At 32.7% G+C, this 24,986-nt stretch overlaps 3 protein-coding genes across 20 annotated transcripts in view; 2 read left to right on the top strand and 1 right to left on the bottom strand.

The window, feature by feature from the left end:
* The window catches only part of LOC119640898 (histidine decarboxylase), a 58,505-nt gene that overhangs the window by 29,743 nt on the left and 3,776 nt on the right, over positions 1–24,986 (bottom strand). The window lies entirely within an intron of this gene.
* LOC119640899 (probable nuclear hormone receptor HR3) overlaps positions 3,724–24,986 on the top strand; it is a 41,435-nt gene continuing 20,172 nt past the window's right edge. Inside the window, exon 1 of one of the 2 annotated variants that reach the window (XM_038039202.1) lies at positions 3,724–5,097. In XM_038039202.1, coding sequence (XP_037895130.1) covers positions 4,137–5,097 — 961 coding nt within the window. In that variant the 5' untranslated portion in view covers positions 3,724–4,136. Of the gene's footprint in view, positions 5,098–21,575; positions 22,060–24,986 lie in introns of those variants that run through there. The other variant, XM_038039205.1, reaches the window with a different exon arrangement.
* On the top strand, positions 14,931–20,809 carry LOC119640900 (myb-like protein A). 17 transcript variants are annotated; one of them, XR_005247767.1, is made up of 4 exons: positions 14,931–16,188; positions 18,071–18,075; positions 18,153–18,322; positions 19,865–20,054. XR_005247767.1 is itself a non-coding variant. In XM_038039209.1 (2 exons), exon 2 carries the CDS (start codon positions 20,057–20,059, stop codon positions 20,519–20,521), a length of 465 nt encoding a protein of 154 aa, XP_037895137.1. In that variant the 5' UTR covers positions 14,931–16,188; positions 19,865–20,056; the 3' UTR covers positions 20,522–20,809. The 17 variants fall into 17 exon arrangements, 5 of the variants coding, with proteins under 5 accessions (XP_037895137.1, XP_037895135.1, XP_037895134.1 ...); XR_005247761.1 differs by having other exon boundaries at positions 14,931–16,262; XR_005247758.1 differs by adding an exon at positions 17,741–17,787 and having other exon boundaries at positions 14,931–16,262; positions 18,071–18,322.

Below are 24,986 nucleotides of genomic sequence, written 5' to 3'. Positions count from 1 at the left end.
TTAACGATTGTGGCTGTGCCTATTTTGTTCTCTTTCCTCTCATCTTCCTGACCGTAACTTTATTACACGAATAGGAGTTATTCTCTGATTGATCATAGTGAAAAAGAAAAATAGCGAAGTAACGAAAGGTCAAATATCGAAAGAAGAAGGATAAACCTTAAGGAACGGAAGGAAAAAAGCGAATGAAAATATGAATAATCACTTAACGCTCATATATTAAGTAGTGTAAAAATAGATTACAATTTCTTGCTGGGCTATTAGCGATCGCTTAGGGGAGTTTTTCAATTCTTTAAACTAAAGCGAAAGATCCCTTTAGTCTTAAGTTATTCGCCAATATTAATATTCAATAAGATTTTGCATTAAACTTATTGCGGGGGTATATTGCAAACACTTCAATGAACTTAATCAACTTCGACATAGCAACAATGAGAAAAATTGTTGTTCTTTCGGAGGAATGGCTTTTCCGATCCCGCCTCATAGACTTCATGGGGTACAGCTTTCTTGTTTAGCTTTGTAAAAAATTTCGCATTCGTTCAGAAGGTGTAGAGGAATATCTTCTTTCTTTTGAAGCAGAAGTGCAAGAGTTATAAAAATTTTTATAGAAAGATCAAAAAGTTTGTCTTTATTTTTGGTTTTAGTCCATCGATCTACCTAAAAAATTGACAGACGTGTCATGTTTGTCACTGCTGAAAATTTTTAGAATAATATCTTAATTGCTGTAAAGAAGTATTTGCACAGACATTTAGGTCTGCGACTTAGATAGTCGGTACTTTACAAGTTTTTGGCTGTTTTAGGCCCTTTCGAAAGCAGTTGATAGTTATTTTTCTCTACATTTGGAAATATGTTTAGCGCGGTTCAAACTAATCTATTGCAATCTACTATTTATTGTTTATTGTGAATTCGATTGGAAGCAGATAATACCTTATTTTTAAAACTCAATTGAGGGCCTTCACCTCAATCATGAGTGTTCCAACAATATGCGGCCGAATAGAGAAATGGGCAGACATTGGTAAATCGTCTTAGACTTTTGCCAGGCTTTAGGGAAATGTTCACTGTTTGTTGTAGATAGTTTTTTGTTTCTAGCGGGCGGGTTTGCTATCAGGGCTGTTCTTGATTAATCTCGACTTAAGGTCATCATCAAGAAATATGCGAATTTAGATTCTTTACTTAAATTTCACAGGCATTGGTATATTGGCATAGAGTCTTGTGCTAGTCAGCAAAGTGTGTATACTTTGTGAGGTGTATTGTACAATGTCGCAGACGAGATGATTTAGCATACCTCCTCCTTTCGCAGTATATGTAAAGATGGATTTTTCAAACCAGCTAACTTAAAATATATAAGATATGTGGAAATATATCCCTAGATCGTTTGAAAGATGGATGCGAAACTAACCTGTTTTGGCGGGTGATATGCCAATAAATTTAATGAAATACTATGAAATTTTAATGTTACTGATTTAAGATGATTAATATAATGAAAATTCGTGAAAGGCAAATATAATCTTCTTAGCGGTTTGCTTTGCACAAGCTTTACTTTTACGACGGCTTTGATATACATGCATGATATAGTAGACTTTAACTATAAAACCATCTTTGCCTTCTCAAAGATTTACGAAAATTAATAATATTTTTCATAAGCGGAATATAGACGGTCGCGTATGTTGACGCCTTTAAATGGCAATTATTAAATAGTTATGAACAGTTTAATGTCTTTTTATAGGAAAAAAAAGCAAAAAAATGAAAAAAGCTTACATTTAGGTAGAAATGCTGGCGCATATGTGTTGCAGAGTTGCATTCATCTGCAAACATTTTATAAATGAAATGTTACATGTGTTGCGAAACTTAAATGTGATGCTTTAGAGAACCGCACCTGTGTTTAAGGGTTGAAAATAGTTAGCAACATAAAGTGTACACATTTCCAGTCTATGCACTTGGCATTATGCCTACTAACCCTATTTCCTACTAAAGAGTCCTATTTTTCAAATGTTGCTGCTCGTCCTGGCATTCATTTGACCAACTTTCTTTTTTGCTTTCCTTTTTTTTGTTGTTTTCGGCATAAATAGAAGTCAAAATAAATTTCTCAGTTTTGATGCTAAGATGTAGTTCACATACACGGGCATAACGTTAACTTTATATGAATGAATAAATAAAAAAAAATTAAGTGGTGAGTGTGAAATATCGAAAAGGTATTTAAAATTTGATTCGAAAGTCGCAGGATGTTCCCTTAAAAAAAAAAAAAATAAGTAAAAAGAAAAACAGAAAAAAAGGAAACATGAAAAACCTTAGTATATACGCTTGAAATGGAAAGTGAAAAGGCTGTGAAAGTGTGTTCTCTGACCTAAGGTGTTTATTCTGCTCTGGAACACTGCAAACTGGAAGAAATTTCTATGCGTCCTTGCTGGGTGAAGACAATAGTTAGTGCACTATTTTGTTTATAATTGTGTGGAGTATTTAGAGAGAGGAACGCATATTAAGAGCCGTTATAGCTGTGAAAAAATCGATTATATTTAAAAATTCGTATTTTCTGCGAACAACTTTTTTTTTTTTTTTTACATAAGGAAGTGAAGGGAAAAGGAGTGTAAGCTTATAAAGAGCAAGTATGGTGTTGTAAATGAATTTTTTATTTGACGTACAATTCATGAATTAAAAAAATAAAAACGAACAAAAAGAACAAAAAAAAAAAAAAAAAAATTCAACAACAATTTCTTCCAATTACTTTAACATATTATTTGGTAGCGTTATTATTAAAACTAAAGTTATATTGTGCACCATTCTTCTCTAACCAAAAAACTTGCGCACACGCAGATGCATTCGTGAATTTCACATCCGTGCTTTCGAAAAATATATTTCGTTGCTTATTGTGGTCTAAAAATGTAGCCAGGATGTGTATAGTTATCCATTAAGATAATAAAGTTGCAAAAATCAAAAAAAAAAAGAAAAGAAAATTTCCTTATAAGAAGGTAAAGGGCGGATAAGCTATTCGGGAATCAGGAAAAGCCAAAAAAAAAAAAAAATAAATAAAAAAAATAAGAAAGGAAACTATATATAAAAGTGAACACATTAACAGTTTAAAAGTCAATCTTAAAGTAGTACGTACGCGTTTCGAGGTTGAAGATTTTTTTTATAAAGAATTTCTTAAAAAAAAAAACAAACGCAAAAAAAGTTAAACAGTTATTTTAACGCATTTATTTTAATCTGCTGCTGTGAAATAGCATCTTAAAGTCATCTATGTGCAATTGCGTTTATCTTTTTTTTGTTTTTATTCCTTTTTTTCCATCATATAACCTTAATAAGTGCACTTAAAAGGCTGATTTTTTATGTTTATTATTAAGTTCTGAATATGTATTGAGAACTTGGACAATGTATTTTAAAACTCTTTTGTGGTTATTATTGCGAAAGTTGTGAATTGTCGTTTATACAGCAAGTACACATTCAAGTAGAAACGTAGACACAAGCATACACACAAACACACGCAATAAATGCAGCAATAAAAATGCAACGGATTATTCGAACTAATATTTATATTTGCCGCGTCCACTTTTTTATATTATAATTAAAAACGGATACATTTTCGTTAAAACGTCGTTTAAATTTAAGTAACATTAATAATAAGAGGTTAACTTATCAGTCAAAATAATTCTAAAGAAAACGCACAATTGAAAAGACTAACTAAAAGAATATATATATATATATATATATATATAGATGTATATATAGAACGAAACAAAACAAAAAAAAAAAAATAAATAAATAAATCAAAAAATAAAGTTAGCAAAGTGGAGTCTGCCGCTGGAAATCAGCTTCATCATCGGTCATCATCATCAGCCAGGTCTTCGTTGTTCCAACATCTCATTGTCACCGTTAACGATAGCCCAATAAAATCAACGAAATTCCATACCTTCAACAACAAATCCGAAACACCCTCATCTTCATCGTCCAGTCAAGAAACGGTATCGTATGCTCCAAAGTTTCGTAAAGAAATCCAATTGAGGGAATCGCATTATATTAAATCAAACAAAACGGAGAAATCGGGCAATTTATTGCTTATACAAAAAACAAAAAATTCTATAAATTTAGGGACAAAAGGCAATGAGACTAGCGTAGCCGCTACCACCATCACCGCCACCACCGGAATAATGCCCATTAATAATGAAGTAACAACTTGTAATACGACAACGAGGGGTTCGCAAGTGCCATCAATTTCGATTATACCGTTAACGTCCGCAACAACGGTGCGCAGTTTTAGCTCCGCCAGCCAATTATCTGCATCTAGTTCGTTCGTTGCAGCCGAACCGAAAAAGTGTACACTTGTTAAGAATGTCTCAGGCTTAGTAGTTCAACAACGATCACGACCCCAAGAGCAATTTAATCAAACTGAGAAATGCACGATTTTAAAATTTGACGTTGTTCGTAAATCATCGGTTGCTACTTCAACAATAGTTACATCCACGTTGACTTCAACATCATCATCTACGGCATCGACGGCCTCTGACGCGCCGACAACTGAAACAACACTTGTGATACCTAGCAGCGCTATTCAAATCGATACTCAAGATTTTGACGATAGTGAAGATAGACCGCAACAAGATCATCACCAGTCATCGCAAATAATAACGAATCAACCGATTATTGTGAAAATTGAACCCACGCAAGCTTTTCATATTGTCGACGAAAGTGATACCAGAGTTTTAAGTTTGCCATTGACGGACAGCGATAAAGTGGGAGCTAGTTGGATTGATTTAAAAGATCTCGCGGGATTGCAATCATCTGCGGGTAGCACTTTGCTGGACGTATGCTTCGAGCCGATCACTGCTGTTACGAATACAGCCACGAACACGGATAAATCAACAACAACGGCAACAAAAACAACATCAACAGCAAAAACAACAATCGATGCACCCGCAGGAATTTTAATAACAAAACGTCAAGGTACTTTAAAGCCTACGGAAACAGATGCACCCTTAGCTTTACGAATAAGTGGATCTGAATCATCGTCTTCAGCGACTGTCGCGAATAAAGCGACAACGACAATAACCTCTCCGGTGTCGACAACAAGAGAGCAATATTCAGGTCCTAGTACCAGCGGCGCCATGACAGGTTAGTACATTAATCACTTTTAGTTTATCAATTCCGGTCTTTCATCCATAAAAAATTTGATCACAAAAAATTTTCGAAAGGAAAGGCGAGCTTCAATCGAATATTTTAATCTCAACAATTAACTTATGCTGGAACAAATCAACTTTTCGATAAATTATGCAAACTTTATCGTATATGTCTCTTCCATAAAACAACAACATTTGATCGTCAGTTACGAACAAACGATATTTGAATTGCATTTTATGTAATTTAGCAGCACTTCTAATATATATTAATACAAAGTAAATATTAAGTATTTCTCCGGTAATTGACGACGCGTCCGTGGCCAATTTGGCAAATATTCGAAGCTGAACTAATCTGGCGAGAGAGGAAAACAATAGATTTGCGAACAAACAAATTTGATAACAAATTTTGGTTAAAGTTTTGAGTTTCAAGCAACCTGATATTTTAACGAATGTACAGAGGGACAGACATGGGTAGACCGATTTCATATTCCACTCTAACGGCTAAGATTTATATCTTAAGCGATTTTTCATTTATATTTTCATGCTCTTTAAGGATTTAACGAACATTTCACTTTTTCTGTCTTGAATATGGCTAAAGTGATCAGAATTGTTGGCAAAAATGCACGTAATACACGTAATAGACGTGCAAAGTTAGACATTTGTTCTTTTTTAAGAGAATGAGTAATTCTTAGAAAATTTAAGCATCCGTTCTTAGTTATAAACTGCATCACAAGCTGAATGTATTTCTCACTCACACTCATAAAAAATAAGTGCAATGAAGTAGTACTACACCCTTAAAGAGTTCGTTTACTTACCTTAGGATAAGCAAGCAAAAACATTATGGTCGGGCAATGTCGTTCATTAAATACTTCACAAACGTTCTTTCATTTTCGTGTTAATAAACCAAACATTATATCTCTTTACTGCGTAAACGCATATTTCGATGAAACGTGAACTGGCGTTTATCAAATTTATTAAATTTACATGCAGAGTAGAATTTGTTGTTGTATATAAAAGATAACTTTTCGTTATATGAGGTGATTCGTAAATAATAGATCTACTTTACTTGATCCAAGGTTGATACAGTTAAATTTTATATCAAGTCACTGTCATGGGCCAATTTTCATTATAAGATGTTAAATCATCAGAACGATTGTACGGGAGGTGCTTGAGAAAATCGCTCCATCAAATTCCAATTTTTCATATGAATATGATATGCAGATATATTATTACTAAGCGATGTTTATCAAAAAATTTTGAAAACGGTAATACATACCCTACATCACGTGCGGTACAAGTTTGTGTGAAGTGCATGGAGATGTATGGAATACCCCGAAAGACTTGTCCTATTAGATATACCAATCGAATCAGAATCACTTTCCGAATCGATTTAGGCTTGTGTGTCGGTGTTATCTCGCTTTTTCTTACAGATCGCATTTTTTGAGATATTTCGATGGAATTTGATACAGTGACGTGGTTTCTGCCAACGACAAAGACCGTTGAAATCGGTTCGGATCGGACTACTTTGTCAACCACTTGACGTAAAAAGCGTTTTTTTGAAAGGTCGTTGTATGAATAATTCTAAATTGTCGCAGGATATTTAAAGGTAGGCCATGGCTGACTGTAGCGTTTTTAATTGTTTTCTTATATAATCCCTTTTTCAAAATAAACGTTTTTTATGGGGGTGGTCGCAAAAGTGGTCTCGTTTTAGATTGTTTGCAATAGGGTTCGTTTTTGAGCTAAAACACGCTAGTGTAGCAAATTTCACAAATCCATCTCAGAAGTTACGATCTTCATACAGATAGACGGATAGACAAGAAAATGATTCTGAATAGATCTGTATAATAGAAAGTGGATGTACCTTGGGGCATTCTACGCGATGCATACATCCGCACAAACTTAATAAATGTAGCACAAGAGCCGTACGATATAAAAATCTACTTTAAAAAAAAGTACTTAACGACCATAGCCGAAATTTTTTATTTAAGATTTGTTGCTCGTTTTCTACATGTTTTCAGCTTAATTTCATAAATAACTGCCTACAAAGGCAATAAACAAATAGTTTGGTATACAGATGAATATTGTTTTGAATTCATATATATTTTTTTTATTTTTGCAATAATAAAACAATTGTTTTTTTTTTTTCTATTCTTAGGCTATTTACCTCTAGAAAACCAGTGTTTTCAGTGACCCAATTTCTGTTCTTGCACACCTAACTAACTGAACATGATAGACAACAGCTTGATAAAAAAAAAAAAAAAAACTTGTAACCGACTTACTACTAACTACTAGTTTCTTCTTTTTTATTTCGCAAATACTTCTAACTCAGAACATCCACTCAACCATCCAATCAATCTTACCATTCTTAATGACTCGCACATATGTGTACGTATCTGTGTCTGTAAACATTTTTCAATGTTCTCTTGTAAACTTAACTTTCAGGCAGCGAATGCATTTAAAAATCCTGAGCAATCAAAACTTTAGAAAATCCGTGGGCCATTTACGCATTTGCTTAGTGAGAGCACAAATTTTAATGTAACGTACCTATCTTATCTACTCTGCCTGTAGGCATGCAAAGATTGCTGACGAAATATCAGATGGCACTTATACTATCAGCTAAGGGCCTTTGTCTCAGCTAATAATTGTAGTAAACTAAACTCATTCAAGTTTTATTTAAGAAAAAGATTAAGCATATGAAAGAATAAAAATTGCTTGTGCCGTACATAGGGCGATTGGTGGTTAGTTAGCTTAGTGTGTGAAACTAACACACTTTTGTTGTACATGTAACATTAAGACTTGTTTCTGGTTTCTTTCATCGTTTTGTAGCTATGTATGAACACCTTTTACCGTATTTCCAGCTATAGCGGTAAACATGTTGGCTACAAATTATACAGTTATACTGAAGAAGAGTTTCTAAGAGGAATGTTGTATAAAAGAAAAGCAAACATACACATACACATATATATATATATATATATATGCATTGATACATAAAAACGCAAAAGTCAGCAACAAAGTAAGTAAAAAGCCCCGTTTAAAAAAATGTCTTTAACAGTATATCGTAACAAAATTCACTAAAAGGAGAAGAGAATATAATTTTTTGTTAAAGCTGAAAACAGATGAGAACAAAATAAAAAACGTAACTTTTTTTTTCGAAGTCCACATATTACAATACGCGTGTAACCAGCAAGTTGAAAAGAGTTTACTCAACTTTGTAGTTTAACTTATTGAGAAACCCCCCGTGTGGTCACTATCACGTACGTCCCGTACATGGAAGCGGGCATATGGTTAAATAATTATTCTAATGAAATTAAAAATAAAGAGAGAAACTGCTTTCCACTTTTGTGAACTTTTGCGAGTTTTTTTCTTTTTTTTTGTACCCGAAATTAGCATAAAAGAAGGAAAATCTTCAATAAATAAAGTTTTTTTTTCTAACAGGTATATTTTATCGATTATCAGCCAAGAATATACGGATGATGTCTAATTGCTTTGTTGCTTTCGCAAGTCTAGATTGACAACATGGTAAAGAAAAAAAGAAGCAACTAGTAATGTGAGGCCTTTCACGTAGCGTTGGCGGAGTACTGGAGATGTTAAAAACACATGTGTAAACTTGTTTGTTTTGTATCTCCTGTCAAAAAACTACCCGGAATTATCAAAAATGATTCTTTGTTTTTACGCAAACCTTTAAAGATACATATGACGATTTAAAATGGAAACATTTGCAATAAGGCTTTGCTGCAAACTATCAATGCCAGTCTGAGAAAAACTTTGCGCGATATTCGAACGAAAAAAGTTGTATCAAACAAGTTTTTTTTTTTTTTTTTTACTAAATCGTTAAGAACCTTTCGATCTATGGGAAAAGGCTTTAAGGCTATCCAAAGAAGGTGGTCGTGGCGGTGATGGTTAGTGTAAGATGGTAATGGTCTTTCGGTTGTAAAATGAGTCAGAAAATATTGAACAGGAAGCGGCCCGCGAGCAGATACACCACCGTGATATAGCGTTCACGAAATTTTTCATAATTTTATAATTTCACAGATTAACGAACAGTCCCTATTACAAGTCACACAAACACAAGTTTTAATAGCATTTTCTTGATTGATTAAAAGGTGCCCTGGAAGAAAAGAATCGACATCACTATAATTTTTCATTTTTAATAGTCTTCACAACAGTTTCGTGTCTTTTCGTCGGTTATGAACTTACGTTTGTTCAAGCATAATTTTAGCATATTGTTTTCTATACAACATGTATTGCGCGCATATCGTGCTCAATATATCGAACAAAATATTGCAAACAGATCCATGAGGCGTTTTAGTTCCCCGAACGATTTCGCGCAAGGTTTGAGAACTTTTATTCAACAGGATCGTTTTGATTTTGTCTATGCCACTTCCAGCAAAGTTGACAACAAAGTTATCGCAATAACGGAAGAGTGAAACTGAAATACTCGGACTTTGATCTCAAATGCTTTCGATTTTCATTAAGTTTAGAGAAGGCTTATCAAAAAACATGATTTAGGCTTGTTCGATGTTTTTTTGGGTATTGTACCGCGTGATACGTTAAATTGTTTAATCACAACCCAATGCTTGGGTACGAAGAGGTTCAATAAGTGATTGAAACTTTCCCCGTTTTTCCTCTGTCGGCGATCAAACGCGGTTTCTTTTAAGTTTAGACATGGTTTATCCATTGCTATGGTTTTGATTTTTTCGATGTTCCTTTTATCTGAGATAGGATTACCTACCGCGAGGGAGAGAGAGAGAGATAGGTCGGTTAATTATCATTTCAGTGATCTTTTCGTACTTTAGCCTTGTTCTGTGATTAAGCAATGCACAATTTCTGGTTTCGCCGGTATTTTTTGAGAGTGTATGCGTTTTCAATTGTGGGATTAAATTGATATTTGGAACTTGTGGTACCGGATGCGGGTAGGAAAAAGATCAAAATCAATTTATCTCCCAGGAAGTGTAGAGGACATTAAGTCACGTGGGGGTCGTACATACTATGGAAGATTTGTCATTTTATAGTAAAATTTTTGTTAAACGTTACAGCAAGACACATATGCATTGGCCTTCGGGGCAGCTAAATGCGTTTAAATTGCGGACAAAGACTTTCAATTGAGTACACGTTTTAAGTAACTTAAGAATAAAACTAAATATTTGTTTTTCTTTTACCGAGTGGACGCGTCGAATGATTTACTTCAACTTTGGACTTAACGTGAAGTTGAGTTAGAGAAAGGAAAAAAAATAAAATTTATCTTTTTAAATACATTTATCAAGATCGAAGTGTACAAGCACTCCTTATAAGGTGTTCAAAGCTAGTAGTGCTAGGCTTGCTAGTGCTGGCCTCTGAAAAATCAATTAATTAATGCGGTTCCTTCGAATTGTTGATTGTTGTTGTTTTGTTATTATTATTAACAATTTTCTTTTCTTTTTTGCATTTTATAAATTGATATTAATATACACATATATATATATATATACGTACATATGCCTAATATTTGTCTAATTTATGAAATAATAAATGCATTTATACCAGTTCCACGCAGTTGCCTTTTCAACGTATTATATCACATGTATTCGAACGTATAACTATTTGCTGATTATTTAACCCTGAACATGGTCGTTGCTCGTTGAGATTTTGACAAAACGTTTCACAATTTTGACATTGTTACAAAATATATTTTGGTTTTACAGTAAATGGTGATTTCTTTTATATTGCGCTATACTAAATTCATAATAAAATATGCATCTTATTTTCTGTTCATTTTATTGGTTGATGTGTTTTATCATCTCATCCTCAGGTTTTTTCAATAAGCTGCGGTAATTTGTTTCCAAAGTTTCACAACATTAGATATGCAAACTTAATTAGTTTCATTATGTTTTTTCTTTGTTTTTTTTTTTATTTTTATTTATTTATTTTTTTTTTTGCAAATTTGCGACATAGTGCTGTATACTAATCCATATATAGATACATGGATGTATACCCAAGTGTATACGCATGTTTAATTCGTAAAAAATGAATTATGGCTTATGGAGAATATAATATTAAGTCAAAGTTTTTATAGCGTGGTATACTTAGTTGTCAATATTTATTTAAATAAACAGAAATACCGAAAAAACTCAACTAGGATCGATTAGTAAGTAAGAAAGCAGTCGAATATCTAACACCGATGTTTAAAATAAGTTAATTAACATTTATTATGTTCACTATCAACAGATATGAGAGTGCACTACCGTTTTCACAGTGACAAAAACGTATTAGAAATTCATTAATTTATCTTCCATCAGCTTGATTCAGTTTATTCAAAACTATCGCGAATTTCAAGTTTGTAAGACTTGATCAGATTGGAAATCGGGAATTTGAAAGTTGAAAATTTGGTCTGATGAGCCAGCCTGTCTAACAAGATTCAAAAATTGCGATCGAGCTATTGATTCGAAATTTAACTTGCACTAGAATCATTTAGCATTTGTAAGTGTCACATTGCGTATACAAAAATTCCATACTTAAAATAATCACGACTGCAAATTCCGTTGAATAGTCCAATAAAAAAGGAAAGTCTTCCCAAATCTACATATATTGATCTGAACTTTGATTAGAGCTGATCAAACGGCTGGAAATAGCGCACATTACAACCTTATACAAGCTTAGATATAAACTGATCTCTGAAGGCCCAATACACCGGCGCTTGTTGATCAAAAGTCGTTTGATATGACAGATGTTCCACTGAAATTTGGTTAAAATTGGTCAAATGGTCGCGATACGGCTCCCATTAGAATCGTCTAGAAGAGTATACTTAAAGTGAACTGGGAAGAACGTGATAAAGCTATTGATAGAGTGGATGCCAAAAATTCATCGTTCGTAGCTAATCGTTTGAATTATTCCACAGAGGGATGCAAAATTTGTTAGGGATCAGATTGATTTGAAATTTGGTTAGCGTTGATGTACAAGTTCAAAGATTGAATCGAACGGAATCGATTCGCATTAAATGTTGGCTTAGAATCGCCTAAAAATGTAGGCTTAATGTGAATGGTGCGGTAATTATTAAAGAAAAGATAATTGAATTGCCCGGCATAAAAAATGCGCTCGCCGTCGCAGTCTTCTATAAAGAAATCCAAATATTTCAGAAATCTGTTTGCGAGTTTGCAAGCTTGGAGATCAATTAGCTCGAAATGCTTGCTAATGCAGTCGGCTTGTTAGGTACTCACGTTCAGGTGCAAACGAATTGAGCTAAATACCCCCATGAAATGTTAAAAGTTGCAAATTTTCATCAATATCCCATAAAAGAGAACGATCTGGAAATTAGTCCACATTAGAAACGCTCAAGAGAGCAGGACATAAGCTGATCTCATTTGATCATTACCTTCCCAGCTAATAAAGAAATCTATGTTACGTAGCTATAAAATGATTCAATCAATAATGCGAACATGACATCTTTATTTGTCGTAAGTTAGAGGTCCAGCAGTTGTCAGGCCGAGAATATTTGTGAAAGCATGCTACAACCAATATTTGCGTTCAATAATTTCGTTAGTAATATAATGTTCTATTGGAATTTTTTAGCTGATGAGACCAATCATGTGAACTTAATTTCATGCGAAAGAGTTTGGAGACTTTCAAATGATTTAAACACTTTACATTTTCCTCCTTCTTCGTTCTATGATCATAGGAACTGCAAACTGCATTCTATGCAAGACGTTTCCAATCATTTGAACTCTGCTATGATAGAGTGTTGCAAATGGTCTCGAAAACAAACAAAAATCTATTTTTTAAAGAAATTAGTAGTAATTAATGAAATCCTATTTATAAATGAAAAGAACCACCCTTACTTATCTGCATGTATGCATATAGCTTATCATATATGTTCTCTATATGTTTATTATGTTTATCATATCATACAATTTGCATTTGCAAGTGGTTACAAAGTCTTCCACCACACATGTATTTCACTTTCTTTATGTAAATCATTTTATGTGACGTTGTTCTAGTGATTTGTAAAACAAGTCTCTTCTCAAAATTTTGTCGCACATTTTTTACGAGTTCTCTTTCCTTCTCCAAATAAATTTTTTTTTTTTTACTTTTACTGCCAACACTACATAAGGTATAATACTTAACAGTAAAAAATGTATCTACATGCTGGCGTGTGCATAAATTAAAGTTAAATTCGAGTGAGAACAACTATTCAAAGAGATAACTAACGGTAAACTTTGAGTAAACTATCACGTGAGTCTTATTCTGTCTGCTGTCTGCCAATTTACACCGGCAAGGATTCGTTTAAAAGACTCGGTAAAGCCTTCCGACTAGACTTTAATCACTTTTGACAATTTTCACTCCCTAATTAAGGACAGTCTGCCGAACTTTAAGTGCAGTAGAAATTAGACAGTAGGAATTTTAATATCTTGATTAAAGAAACCATGATTTTTTGCGACAAGTCTTAGATAATCGGCACCTGAAGTGATAGAGTTATTTAGTCCTAGACATTACTATGTGTAAGTGTGTCTTAAATGGAGCAAATAATAGTTTGTCTCACGACCCTTTTTAGAGCAAAAATTGCAATGAAACTTTGAATCATCTATGCCAAGTCGATAAGCACAGCCCAAGTATGGAAATGAGCATAATCGACTCACGTTGACAATAGCTTAGTTTGAAAATGTTTACCAAGAAACTTATTAGCCAACACGTCCCCATCTTCGTATATAAATGCTTGTTCATTTTGATCTCGAATATTCTTTAGAAGTTCTCAACTGTACGCTGGACTATTTATAAGGGAGAATTCTTTAATTTATTAATAGATCAATTAGTGGCGAAATTGTTTTTAAATCTTGAAGCGAAACAAAGTCATATTTTTTAACTCCATTAAGTATGCACGGAAGCAGATAATGTCGACACATTTCGAAATTTAGCCGGTTAGACGTCGTTGATGAATATACCAGTAATATAATATTTTATGTTACGAGTATACTCGCCAATGTAATATTTTTTCTTATGATTTGAGTACACTCGTCATAGCAATATTCTGAGTTATGACGACAACACATACCATAACAATATTTTCCGTTATGACGAGTATACGCGTCGTATGCTCAAATACGTAATTTTTGTTTCACAGTTGAAGTGTATTTTTCTCACAGAGGTTCCTGACAAGCTAACCGGTTAGAGATTAAATAAATTGCTTTACTTTTCTAAAGGATAGCGACAAAGTGAATTCTTATAACGTACATAGGAGCTATCTATAATTTATAAATCAATTCGACATTCATGTTGTAATGCAAACTAGATCGAAATCTTACCTAAGTCAAGACAATATATATTATATCAATAATAAAAATGCCGTATTTATCATTCCTTTATCCTTCGATTGTATAGGAATGTGCAGGAATCTTTATACATGCGTATATGTAAATATCTCCACCATTAGCAAAAGAGAGAACTTCAGCTATGCTTTATGCCCCACTACTGCATAAAGAGAAACATGGGTCATATATGCTCGTTCTCTGTAAGATTTTATTTTCATGCTCTTCTTTTTTAATTAAGCAAGCTCTTCAATTCGAATAGCTTTTCTGACTGTAATGTAACGGCAAAGAAAAATTTCATTTTTTACGCTCGTAGAGCAAGCGAGCGAGCTGTTAAACGACGGTTATAGATACAACATCGTGTGCAAGTGCAGCAAAGTTTACGAATCGGTTACAAATCAAATAAATAAAATCGGCACAGAGACACACATACCTACTCAGCACGAAATAAAACGAAAAATTCACATCAGAAAAAAAGACGAAAAAAAAGGAAAAATCCATCTTTGTTCTTATGAATATGCATACATTTACATTTACATATTCGTACACGTACATGCATACAAATATTCTGTTATATTACTGTAATCATTAACATCAAAGAACTTATGCTTAAACAGTTACTTATGTAAATATACACAATATATACATGTATGTTTCTTTAAAACATATAAATACCTCTTTCAGGTATATGAATATATGTCCAAGCGCGAATATGTATTTTTCGCTTTAACATGTACATCATATTATTATATGAGCATTTGAAGAGGCTACAATACCATCGCACATACAGACACGCACGCAAATACACAAATAGAGATATTTATTCAATTCTTTTTTTTTTTTTGTTTCTTCTGTAAGTACGTGCATGCGTATGTATGCATCAGTTTATGCTATTCGTAAGCAGAAAGTTACATAAATATATGTCTATGTATATATAATATATGACGAATATATGTGAATATGAACATGTATGCATGTAAGTAAGTAAATTTTGTGCGAGAGTGTTTGTTCGTATATCATGGTTGGTTGGCTATCTGCTGTAACGTGTTTGTTTCGAGATTTGTTGTTTTAGTGACAGTTTGTGTTGAACATAGTGCGCTTTCGAAGTATTTCATTTTACATGTTACATACCATACAACTACCGGATACATTGGTATTTTTTTTTTTTTTTTTTTTTTGAGTGTTATCCCCTCCTTGCATTACCAGTAAATGCTCCAACTCTCCACGTTACTCTCTGTTTTATGTTATTTTGCTTTAGTCTTCTCATTCACTACTCCATTAGAGCGCTATATGGAGCACAACGTTTTTATAACATAACAAGAGACGACGTAAACGTCGGCGTCCAAGTTAGCCTGCCGTTCCGTCAGTGAGCCAATAAAGCAAGCAGGCAAGCAAGCAAGCAATCAGCCAACAAAACAGCAATACCGAGGATGAATAGCTAAAGATTTTGTGGAATATAGCGAACTCGATAATATTTTGAGGCAGTCTTTAGCTACACTTCGTATTGAGCGTATCGCGGGTACATTATGTGTATCGTGCTACCGCGTTTTTTTTTTGTCGGGGCACCACAACACCACACCACTACAACACCATCACCATCATCATCATCATCGTGATCATCATCATCATCGTCGTCATCATCATCACCGTCACCACAATCATTATTATCGCATCAAGAACGGGAAAAACAAACGCTGCTACGTCTTTATAAAACGTTCTTTTAAATTCACTTTCGGTTCGATTTTCGTTCATGTAAAACTGTCGTAGATTTATTATTATGTCAAAGTTTGTTCTGAAAACAGGAATCGGTTGGTATTATCGACCCACAAATGAAAAGCATAAACGTTAAATGCAGCTTGATCGCCCGTGTTGTAAAAATGACGTAATATTGTTTTTGTTGTTATGATTTTATCCGTAAATATACAGGAAAAAAAAAAAAACACAAAATATAAAAGACAAACAAAAGAATAATAGCAATAAAAAAAAAGTTAAAAAAATAAAAAATAAAAAATAAAAAAAAAACAAAAATGATAAACTCTATGACCTATAAATTAAATTGAAAGGATATGAAACACGCCGTCCGACTCTTTCTCTTAATACCTGAATACATCTTATTCAGCGGTAACGAAACGAAACGGAAAAAAAATCTTTTTGGTGCATTTGAGAAACGCAATCGGAAATTACGAAAAAAGTTGAAAAGTGCATGAAAGCAGAATCAAAAGTTTAAGAGACCAATACGAAGTAAAGAAGAAAAAGAAAAAAAAGAAGTTGAAAAAAAGCCAAATATTATATATTAACCGGGGCAAGTGACATAAAACAAAAAGAACAAAAACTTGTAAATTGGAGCCATAATCATTCAGTTAAAGCGGATTATTCATGTACCCTACTCATCCTAAAGATTAAAAAAAAAAAAAAAAATATTTGTGCTTACATATAATCAAGAAGTTGTTGCTGTTGCCTATCTCAGAAACCGCAGAGATAATAACTTCGTTTGAAATCTTGCTTACGTTCGGTTATAAAGAAGAATTTTTATTTTTATAAATTATGCGTTTGGCAGACGGGGAGCATTTTTTGTCGATTTTTGTTTGAGTTTAGTTGACGTTGTGTAGTAGTAGGCTGACGTTTCTTAAAGACCCATTTCCCAAGTTTTCGTATCCCTGTTACATCGTAATCTTTTTTATTCTTAGTCTGCTGTTAGTAGAACAAGTACCTTAGCTTTACATAGGTTATTGGCCTTTTTCAGCGTCAACGAACGACTATCGACTCGATGCGATGTGCAGTCAGCGGTGACGTTACCGTCAACATAGGCGCTTTATTATTATTGTCTATTACATACAAACAAACACTCAAACAAAGTAAGCGCAAGCGCAGGTCCATAGAGAATTATAACTTTTACGCTTTTCCTCATTTTGTCATAATTTCACTAGAATAAGTTTTTCTATATTTTCTTCTTTCTAATTTTTCTTCCTTTGCCTTTCATTTATTTATTTATTTTTTTTTTATTTTTTATTTTTTGTGTTTGTAAAAAAGTCTCATATACAAAATACAAATATCATGAATTTAATTCCAGAAAGTGTGACCATAAATTTATTTCTTTGCTACATACACGCATGCATACATACAAACGACCGCATATTGTGCTGTTTAGTTAGTTAAACGATACGTATGTATAGCGTAGAGTTAGTGTACAGTGTTACTTGCAATAATAATACATCGCGACATGATAAGAATATTCATATCGGGCGAAAAATGTGTACATGTGCTCCTAGTTTTTTTTTTTTTATTCTTCGCTATATTGTATTAAAATTCGACAAATTCCCTAAAATTGTTTGCCTTTTTCAAAATTTCTCTTGTTTTCAGTTAGTTTGAGTTTAATAAGCTGCCGCAATCATAATTAATTTAAAAGTGTAAGCTTTTGCACACATACACAAATTCTAAAAAATATACATTTATCCCCATACATTGTACGCATACATATATATATATATATATATGCTATATATTATATACATACGCATGTTATATATATAATGTAAGTATATGTTTATATATATATATATGTATTTTGACTTACTGACTGAGATTTCCCGTTAGGCAAAAGCAATTTCTACACAAATTGTTTTTTTTTTTTTTTCTCTTCTTCTCACGTATTTTGCCGTAATGAGTTTTACTTTTTTACAAAACGACCAGTGACAGTGAGTACCCAACAAAGACTCGCTCTAAAGATGAATATTTTACTTATCACCAATACCTGCTTAACGGAACTTTATAGGCAAAATTGTGCGGCATTTTATAAAAATGAAAAGCAAAAATAAACTCAAAATGGAAAACGCAAAAGTAAGAAAGCTATGCATGCCTTATGGGGGGAACCCTGGATACCCACCCATTTTGCATCCAAATTTAACTCACATACCATATGTTTTGCAGTAGCACATCATAAAGGTATGAGAAAAATGCCATATATAAAAATTATACTGTACTATATATAATAAACAATAAATAAAAGTGTTTCGTGTAAATCATAGTCGAAATCGTTTCAAACCTTTATTTGATTAATTTCATGATTTCCTAGCAGTCTGTCCCTAAGTAAGATGCCTTTGCCCGTTGTAAGGTCTATAGCGAAGAAGTGCAGCAAGTAATATTTCATATAACTGCCGGTAACAATGAAAATAAATTTTAGTTTAATAGTTTTGAAAAATTTAATTGAACGGCTTTTTAATGATGAGTCTTTGAAGGCGTAGCAATTAAGCTCTTAAAACTTTCATCAAAGTCTTCACGAATACTCTGTCCACGTTACAGCAAAGTATTCTACAATATCATTTGGTAACACTTTTCACATTAGTTTTTTATATTTTAGGATTCTTGTAATTCATTTTGTAGAAGGTGTACAGGTGCAATGAAAATTTTAAAGGTAGGTTTAGGTAGATTAATTTTCTGTTCCTATTAGAAATTTGCCTGCACTCGTATTCCTTAAGGAACGAACTGAATCAAACTACCAAAATGTAAAGCCCCACTTAACGGGATATTTAAGTTTTAAGTTTTCTAGTTCCAAGAGGGGATAAACTGAGATATCGGAGACACAGGATTAAATAAATTGGTCTGTAAATTGTTCCTTTATCTATTGATTTTTTTATTGGCCCACTATCTATTACTGAAGCACTGGGCGCATTCTTTTCCAATTATGGATTAATGAAAAACTTAGCCAAGAAATTTAATGCTTCGAAAACGGTCAAAAAGTTGAAAATATCAATCTTAAATTAGGTGCAAATACATGCTAACATCTCCAAGATGACAAAATGAAAAAATGAATGGGAGACTGGATTCGTCCAAAATGATTAAATTTGGCAATTTTTGTTCGTTTGCATGAACTAACGAATCTTCAAGATTTGTTGCAACGAGAATATAAATTTTTCTTTAATATATTTCAATAACTAGCGGCGCGTTTACATACATACATACTACCCAGACTGGCTGACGCAACTGAAGTGAGAGAAGAATGTGCATGACGTGCTTACATTTTTTATTACGCTTTTCAAGGAAGCCGAGCAACGGATGTTCCTAGAACCTAGATCTGAGTTAGACACGTCATATACAATGCTTGTAATACTGAAAACTTTTTAGTTTTATTTTCCCCTTCGCTTAAAGAGAACTTCTATCTAAGAATAAGTCTTTTTTTTCCATTTACATGCACTTTAGAATTATGAGACAAGCCAAAATGAAAGATGAAATAAAAGTAATTAACTTAAAAGACTTCTTTCCAAAGACGATCAGACGCGTTTTGCTTTATGTAAAATAGAAAAAAATATAATTAGCGTATCTCTAACTATTGGTAACGGTATACGATATCCAAGATTCCTCCTAAGGCGAATGTAGCTAATTGAGCTGTTTTTTCATTGTTGTTGTCTTTTTACCTTTTTTTTTTTTTTAATTAAGTCATTAAAGAAGTGAAATTCTAAACCAATGAATATTTTTGAAAATTTCGAGTTCGCAGATTGAAAGAGAAAGCAGACGGCGCATAAGCGGGAGACGTTAAAGTTATAAAAGTTAAAAGGAGAGAAGGGAGAGAGAGAGAAAGAGAGAGGGAGAGTGAAAGAGAGAGAAAGTGAGAGAGAGAGAGAGAGAGACATTCGTTTACTTAATATATATTTCATTCAAATACGTTACGAATTCCACCAAATGTCTTCCGGAATAAATTGTCGCGAAATTTTCGTGTTTTTGGATATATTAATTTGGAATCAAACTAAAAGGAGAAATCGACAAAATAATGATAATAATAATAATAACAATAACAACAATAATATCAATAAATTTAACCAAAAGAGAGGTAACGCCTGCAACACTAACGCCATTAAGCCCAACAAACAAAATAATTCCAATAATAAAGTGAAAGTGATCAAGTGTAAAAATACAAAAGCTAATCAGCAAAAAAATTTTACGACAACAACAACAGCCGCAGCAATAGCAACAACAGCAATAAGACATAATAATAATATTATTTTGAATAAAAATTGCAAAAGCAAAACCAATGTTAACGTCAATAATCAAGTTTCAAGTAAAGGTTGCGAAACGGATAAAAATGCATTTCATCAAAAACACCTTAAACTGTTAGAGAATCAAATAAGGAATTTTTCAGAAATTTAGCTTAAAGAATGTTGTTTGCAAAGTGAAGCAAGCAAGCGAGCAAGCAATGAATGAATGGATAAAACTGATTGATATATACGTATATGTGAATTAAAAGCAAAAAAAAAAAAAAAGAACACTAGAATCTAACCCCTCTGTGTCACCCAGCATTTACAGTTCAGTGCCTAAGTGATTTAAGAGAGAGCCAAAGTTAATGATTGAGCTAACGCTTCTAAAACGATAGCATCAAATTTATATATATATATATAAATATATATATATGTATATATATTATAGACATATTAAAACTTAAGTATATATATATATATATATATATAGATATACAAGATTAAAAAAAAAAAAGGAATACAATAAAATGAAAGGCTTTAATATTTTCTAATAATAATAATAACCTAATAAAAGTATTTAATTAATAAATACTTGAGCAAGTGTCTTATATCAAATTTATAATAATTAGTAATTCACCGTTTAACATAACATAACACAACATAACATACATCAGTTATAACCTAACCTTACCAAAATTGTACCTATCACGTGTAAACAAAAACAAATAAAAAAATTTAAAAAAAATTAAAAATAATAAAAATAGTAGTAATAATAATTAAATTAGCTAAATTATCTTAATAGTAACTGTGATACTAGTATTTCACATTTAAAAATATTTACCCCAAGAAAAAAAAAAATCGAAACTTAAAAAATTATTATACCATCCCTGGATACCAATAGCAATACATCCACGTTTTGGTACGAAGCAAATTTCATCATCTTTAATAATAGTTTTCCTTAAGTGCAATGGTGGGCAATAAATGCCTTAAAAATGGATTCTAATTAAATACAAAAAGCAAAACAAAAAGAAAAATTATATAAAACATGTAATGTTTTTATTAGACTCTTATTGATATATATATATACACTAACATATATATATATATATAGACACAAAAATATAACATATATATGTATATATATATGTACTATATATACATCCACATCAAATCATATGTAACTATATATGTAGTTATATTATATAAAAATAATATATATATATATAAAAATATATACATGAAATTTAATTTAATTTGTATATAAAAACCACGTTTGTTATTTTTACACGAAAACCTTCGGAGAGAGACAAAGGTTGATAAACATCAAAACTGTTACAAAAAAGAAAAGGAAAACAAAAATCGTTCAATTTTGTTTTATGCGAAAGTTTTTTTTTTTTCTTACTTCTCTTCTTGCGCATAAAAACTCTTTTCATAACGTTTTTATATATCTACATATATATTTGCGAATAATTAAACTAATAATAATAATAATAATAATAATAAAGAAATAATAATAGAAACGCATATTACAACAAAGTTGTAGTAGGGTTTTTGTTGTACAAAAAGGATATAAACTTAATATAATGTATACACAACGTATGTTTGATATGTGGAGTAGTGTTACATCCAAGTTGGAAGTCCACGCGAATACATTAGGGCAAAGTAATGTACAATCACCGGTACAAAACAACTCAAGTGGATCTATCAAAGGTAAAATTTATTCCTCTTGAAGCCTTTGATTACGTATATATTTAGCTTCAGTATTTCAATGATGAATAACAAAAACGAATAAAATTTTTAATTAAAGGAAGACTTAGTTAAGCAGAAATCATTTTTAACTTTCAAAGTGTTTCAGTTGACCTGATAAGGCTTTGATATATATTATTAGAATTGACAAAAATTTTCTTAAACGTAAATAGGCTATTTAGTCAATAGAAACGATTTAGAATCACACTGGCCTCTTAGTTTGACTTTAAGAAATACTTTTGACAGGGTTTTCGCCTTGGTAGATGTGTCAAGCCCATTTTTTGCACAAGTTCGGAAAGTTCTAAGTATTCACTTATGCCATATTTCAAATCTGTATCTAGTATTATTTAACTTTACTGGGCGTGTCGCGCCAGTTTTAAAACTTAATTTTAATTGTCTTGATTTTTCTCACTTGGCGGGAGAGATAACAACAGGAGGCAGACGGTAGACAGATGGACGGATGAACTACAGGCAGTATAGGCGCATCTAGTTTAATGGACTCAATAATAGTTTTTTACCAAATTACGGTCCTCACTATAGAATCTTTGGCATTTTCGGAAGGAAAACTAAACCTATTTCAAAGTTGGTTTTATAACATTAAAAAAGTTTTGCAGAACGGGGAACAAATAAGCGGCCAAGGTCCGGGCTACGCCGTGCATGCGTCAAAACTTCCAAGGGAAATTCTTTCAATTTTTCTTTGAGTTATTAAAGACCTGTGCGGTCTGAACGTGCTGCGAGAATAAAACAAGCCTTTACTGTTGACCAGCGTGGGCTACTGCTACAAACTGACTGTGGAGTAAAGGATGAAATCAACCCCCTGGGCAAGTTGAAGAAGTTCATCATATGCGATTCCTCCTCCTTCGCACCAAAGCATTTCTTTACGTGGGATCGTTCCGAGCTCTGTGCAGCTTCATTCATCTGAAACCACGTTTTCTTCGCACATTATTGTCGTATGTGAACCGCTATTTGTCATCATCATCATCTCGCTTTTCCATATCCAATCTAACGGATATGATTCAGGAACTTATTATTCTTTTGCTATTTTTCTCATAATATATGCCAAATTCGATCTTCGTGGATCTTAGATGGGAAGGAGTACTAAAAACGTATCGTTGTGGTTCAAACATACTATAACAAATTTTTATATAAAAACGTTGTCCTGGTCTAATTTCTTCCAACTTTCTCGCCCTATAAAGGGTTCTTTTTTGATGAAACACTTAACAATCATACGTTCAATAATTCATAAATTTTCTGTATTTATTGTTAAAGCGAAAGAATTTTTCAATTTTTTTTTGCTATCTGTAGCGTTCGTCCTTGGACCAAATGACAATTGAGAACATGCTGAGTTTCCTCAAAATATTGCAAAAGCTTGTAAACCGCAGATTGAACAAGTAACATACATGGAAATTCATTGAACGGACAGATAGACAGGCCAAAGGGCGAACAGATGAAAAGAATGTCTGCATTCTAGAGTAGGGCAGCTAGACGAGCTGTTGGACCTACAAACACGCTTAAATCGTCCAAAAAAAAGATCCTGAAAATGTTTGTGAGCCAATGACTGTAGCCCCTTAGGCGTTCGAAGTTTTTTACCTACAAGAGCACACTTATAGGTTCGTTGTCATAAATTGACTTACGGGTAATGCTGCTGTAGCTGTTTTTTCCCCGCGTACTACATTATCGTGGGTCTTTATTCTTTAACCGCACTGTCCGCGTTAGTAATAAGGTGTCAGCAGTGACCTTTTCCGCTTTTCCAGAAGTTTTAACTTCTAAGTTATTCTTTGGCTTTCTCGTCTACTTGTAAACCTTCTTCATAACTGCCGGCCATGTGTAGGGAATATTCTCTAAACAGTTAGTCAAATATATAAGTATAGGATTGCCAGCAATAGTACCGGCACTACATAGACGTGTGAACAGATGGATATGGGCTGATCCATTCACTAATTATGTAATACTCAAAACTTTTTTTTATACATTTTATACATTTGTAAGAACCATTTTTATGAGTCATTACTGTGTTATATTGTTCTCTGTCGTATATCTAATATCGAAATCACGTTATAGCACATTGAAAACGATGGAATAAATCGCTGATAGTAAACAGTCGGAATTTCGGAATTTCAAGATCAAACAAAGTTAAGTTCAGGCAATGTTCTCTTGTGCTTATGCAAACTTCTTTTGCGTATACAGAAAGGTAACAATGCAGAGTATCGAAGGTTCGTTTCAAGCCAAATGTAATCTCTACTCTATCGTGTTCTATTTTTATGCATCTATGAGTTATTAAAGCTTAAGATCTAACTCAGTTCCTGTATTTAGAAAAGGGATAAACCCGAACGCAACTATCTTGTCGTGTATATTAATGTGCATAAGCACATATACATATGCTTTCTATTATCTCTGCAAACACAAAAAAAAAATTATCTCAGCAATATTTTTGGTGGTCATTGACCCCGAAATCAGCAGCAACGGAATTGCTTGCTTCAACTTAGCTATCGTACGGCAAGTATTGTGTAAAACGTTATATAGACAAACCGTAAGTTCATATTGATATGTGTTCTTTTCATTATACTCACCATCACACAATAAGGTATGCTAACAAAATCATTTACTTTGCAACAAAGCATCGAAACTGCATAATATTAAGCTAATGGCGCCACAAAATGCAAACGAAAAGCTTTCTTATCTAACCTGCGTATGTGTTGTGTAAATTTTCGCATAAAGCAAGTTTGAGAATGCGCTGAGTCTGCATAGTGGTTCAAAAAAGTTACAAGTAACTTTTCAGTAAACAAACGTATCTTGACAATATTTTCTTTAATCGCCTGCAAATTGACGGAAAAAGATTTAACAAAGAATAATTAAAAAAGCCCAGTAAAGATTGTACTCGATCGTTCTAT

The sequence above is a fragment of the Glossina fuscipes genome, unplaced genomic scaffold (assembly GCF_014805625.2).
Source record: "Glossina fuscipes isolate IAEA_lab_2018 unplaced genomic scaffold, Yale_Gfus_2 133, whole genome shotgun sequence".
Taxonomy (NCBI): domain Eukaryota; kingdom Metazoa; phylum Arthropoda; class Insecta; order Diptera; family Glossinidae; genus Glossina; species Glossina fuscipes.
Note: the sequence above shows the minus strand (reverse complement) of the source record. Positions and strands in the feature narration are given on the sequence as shown.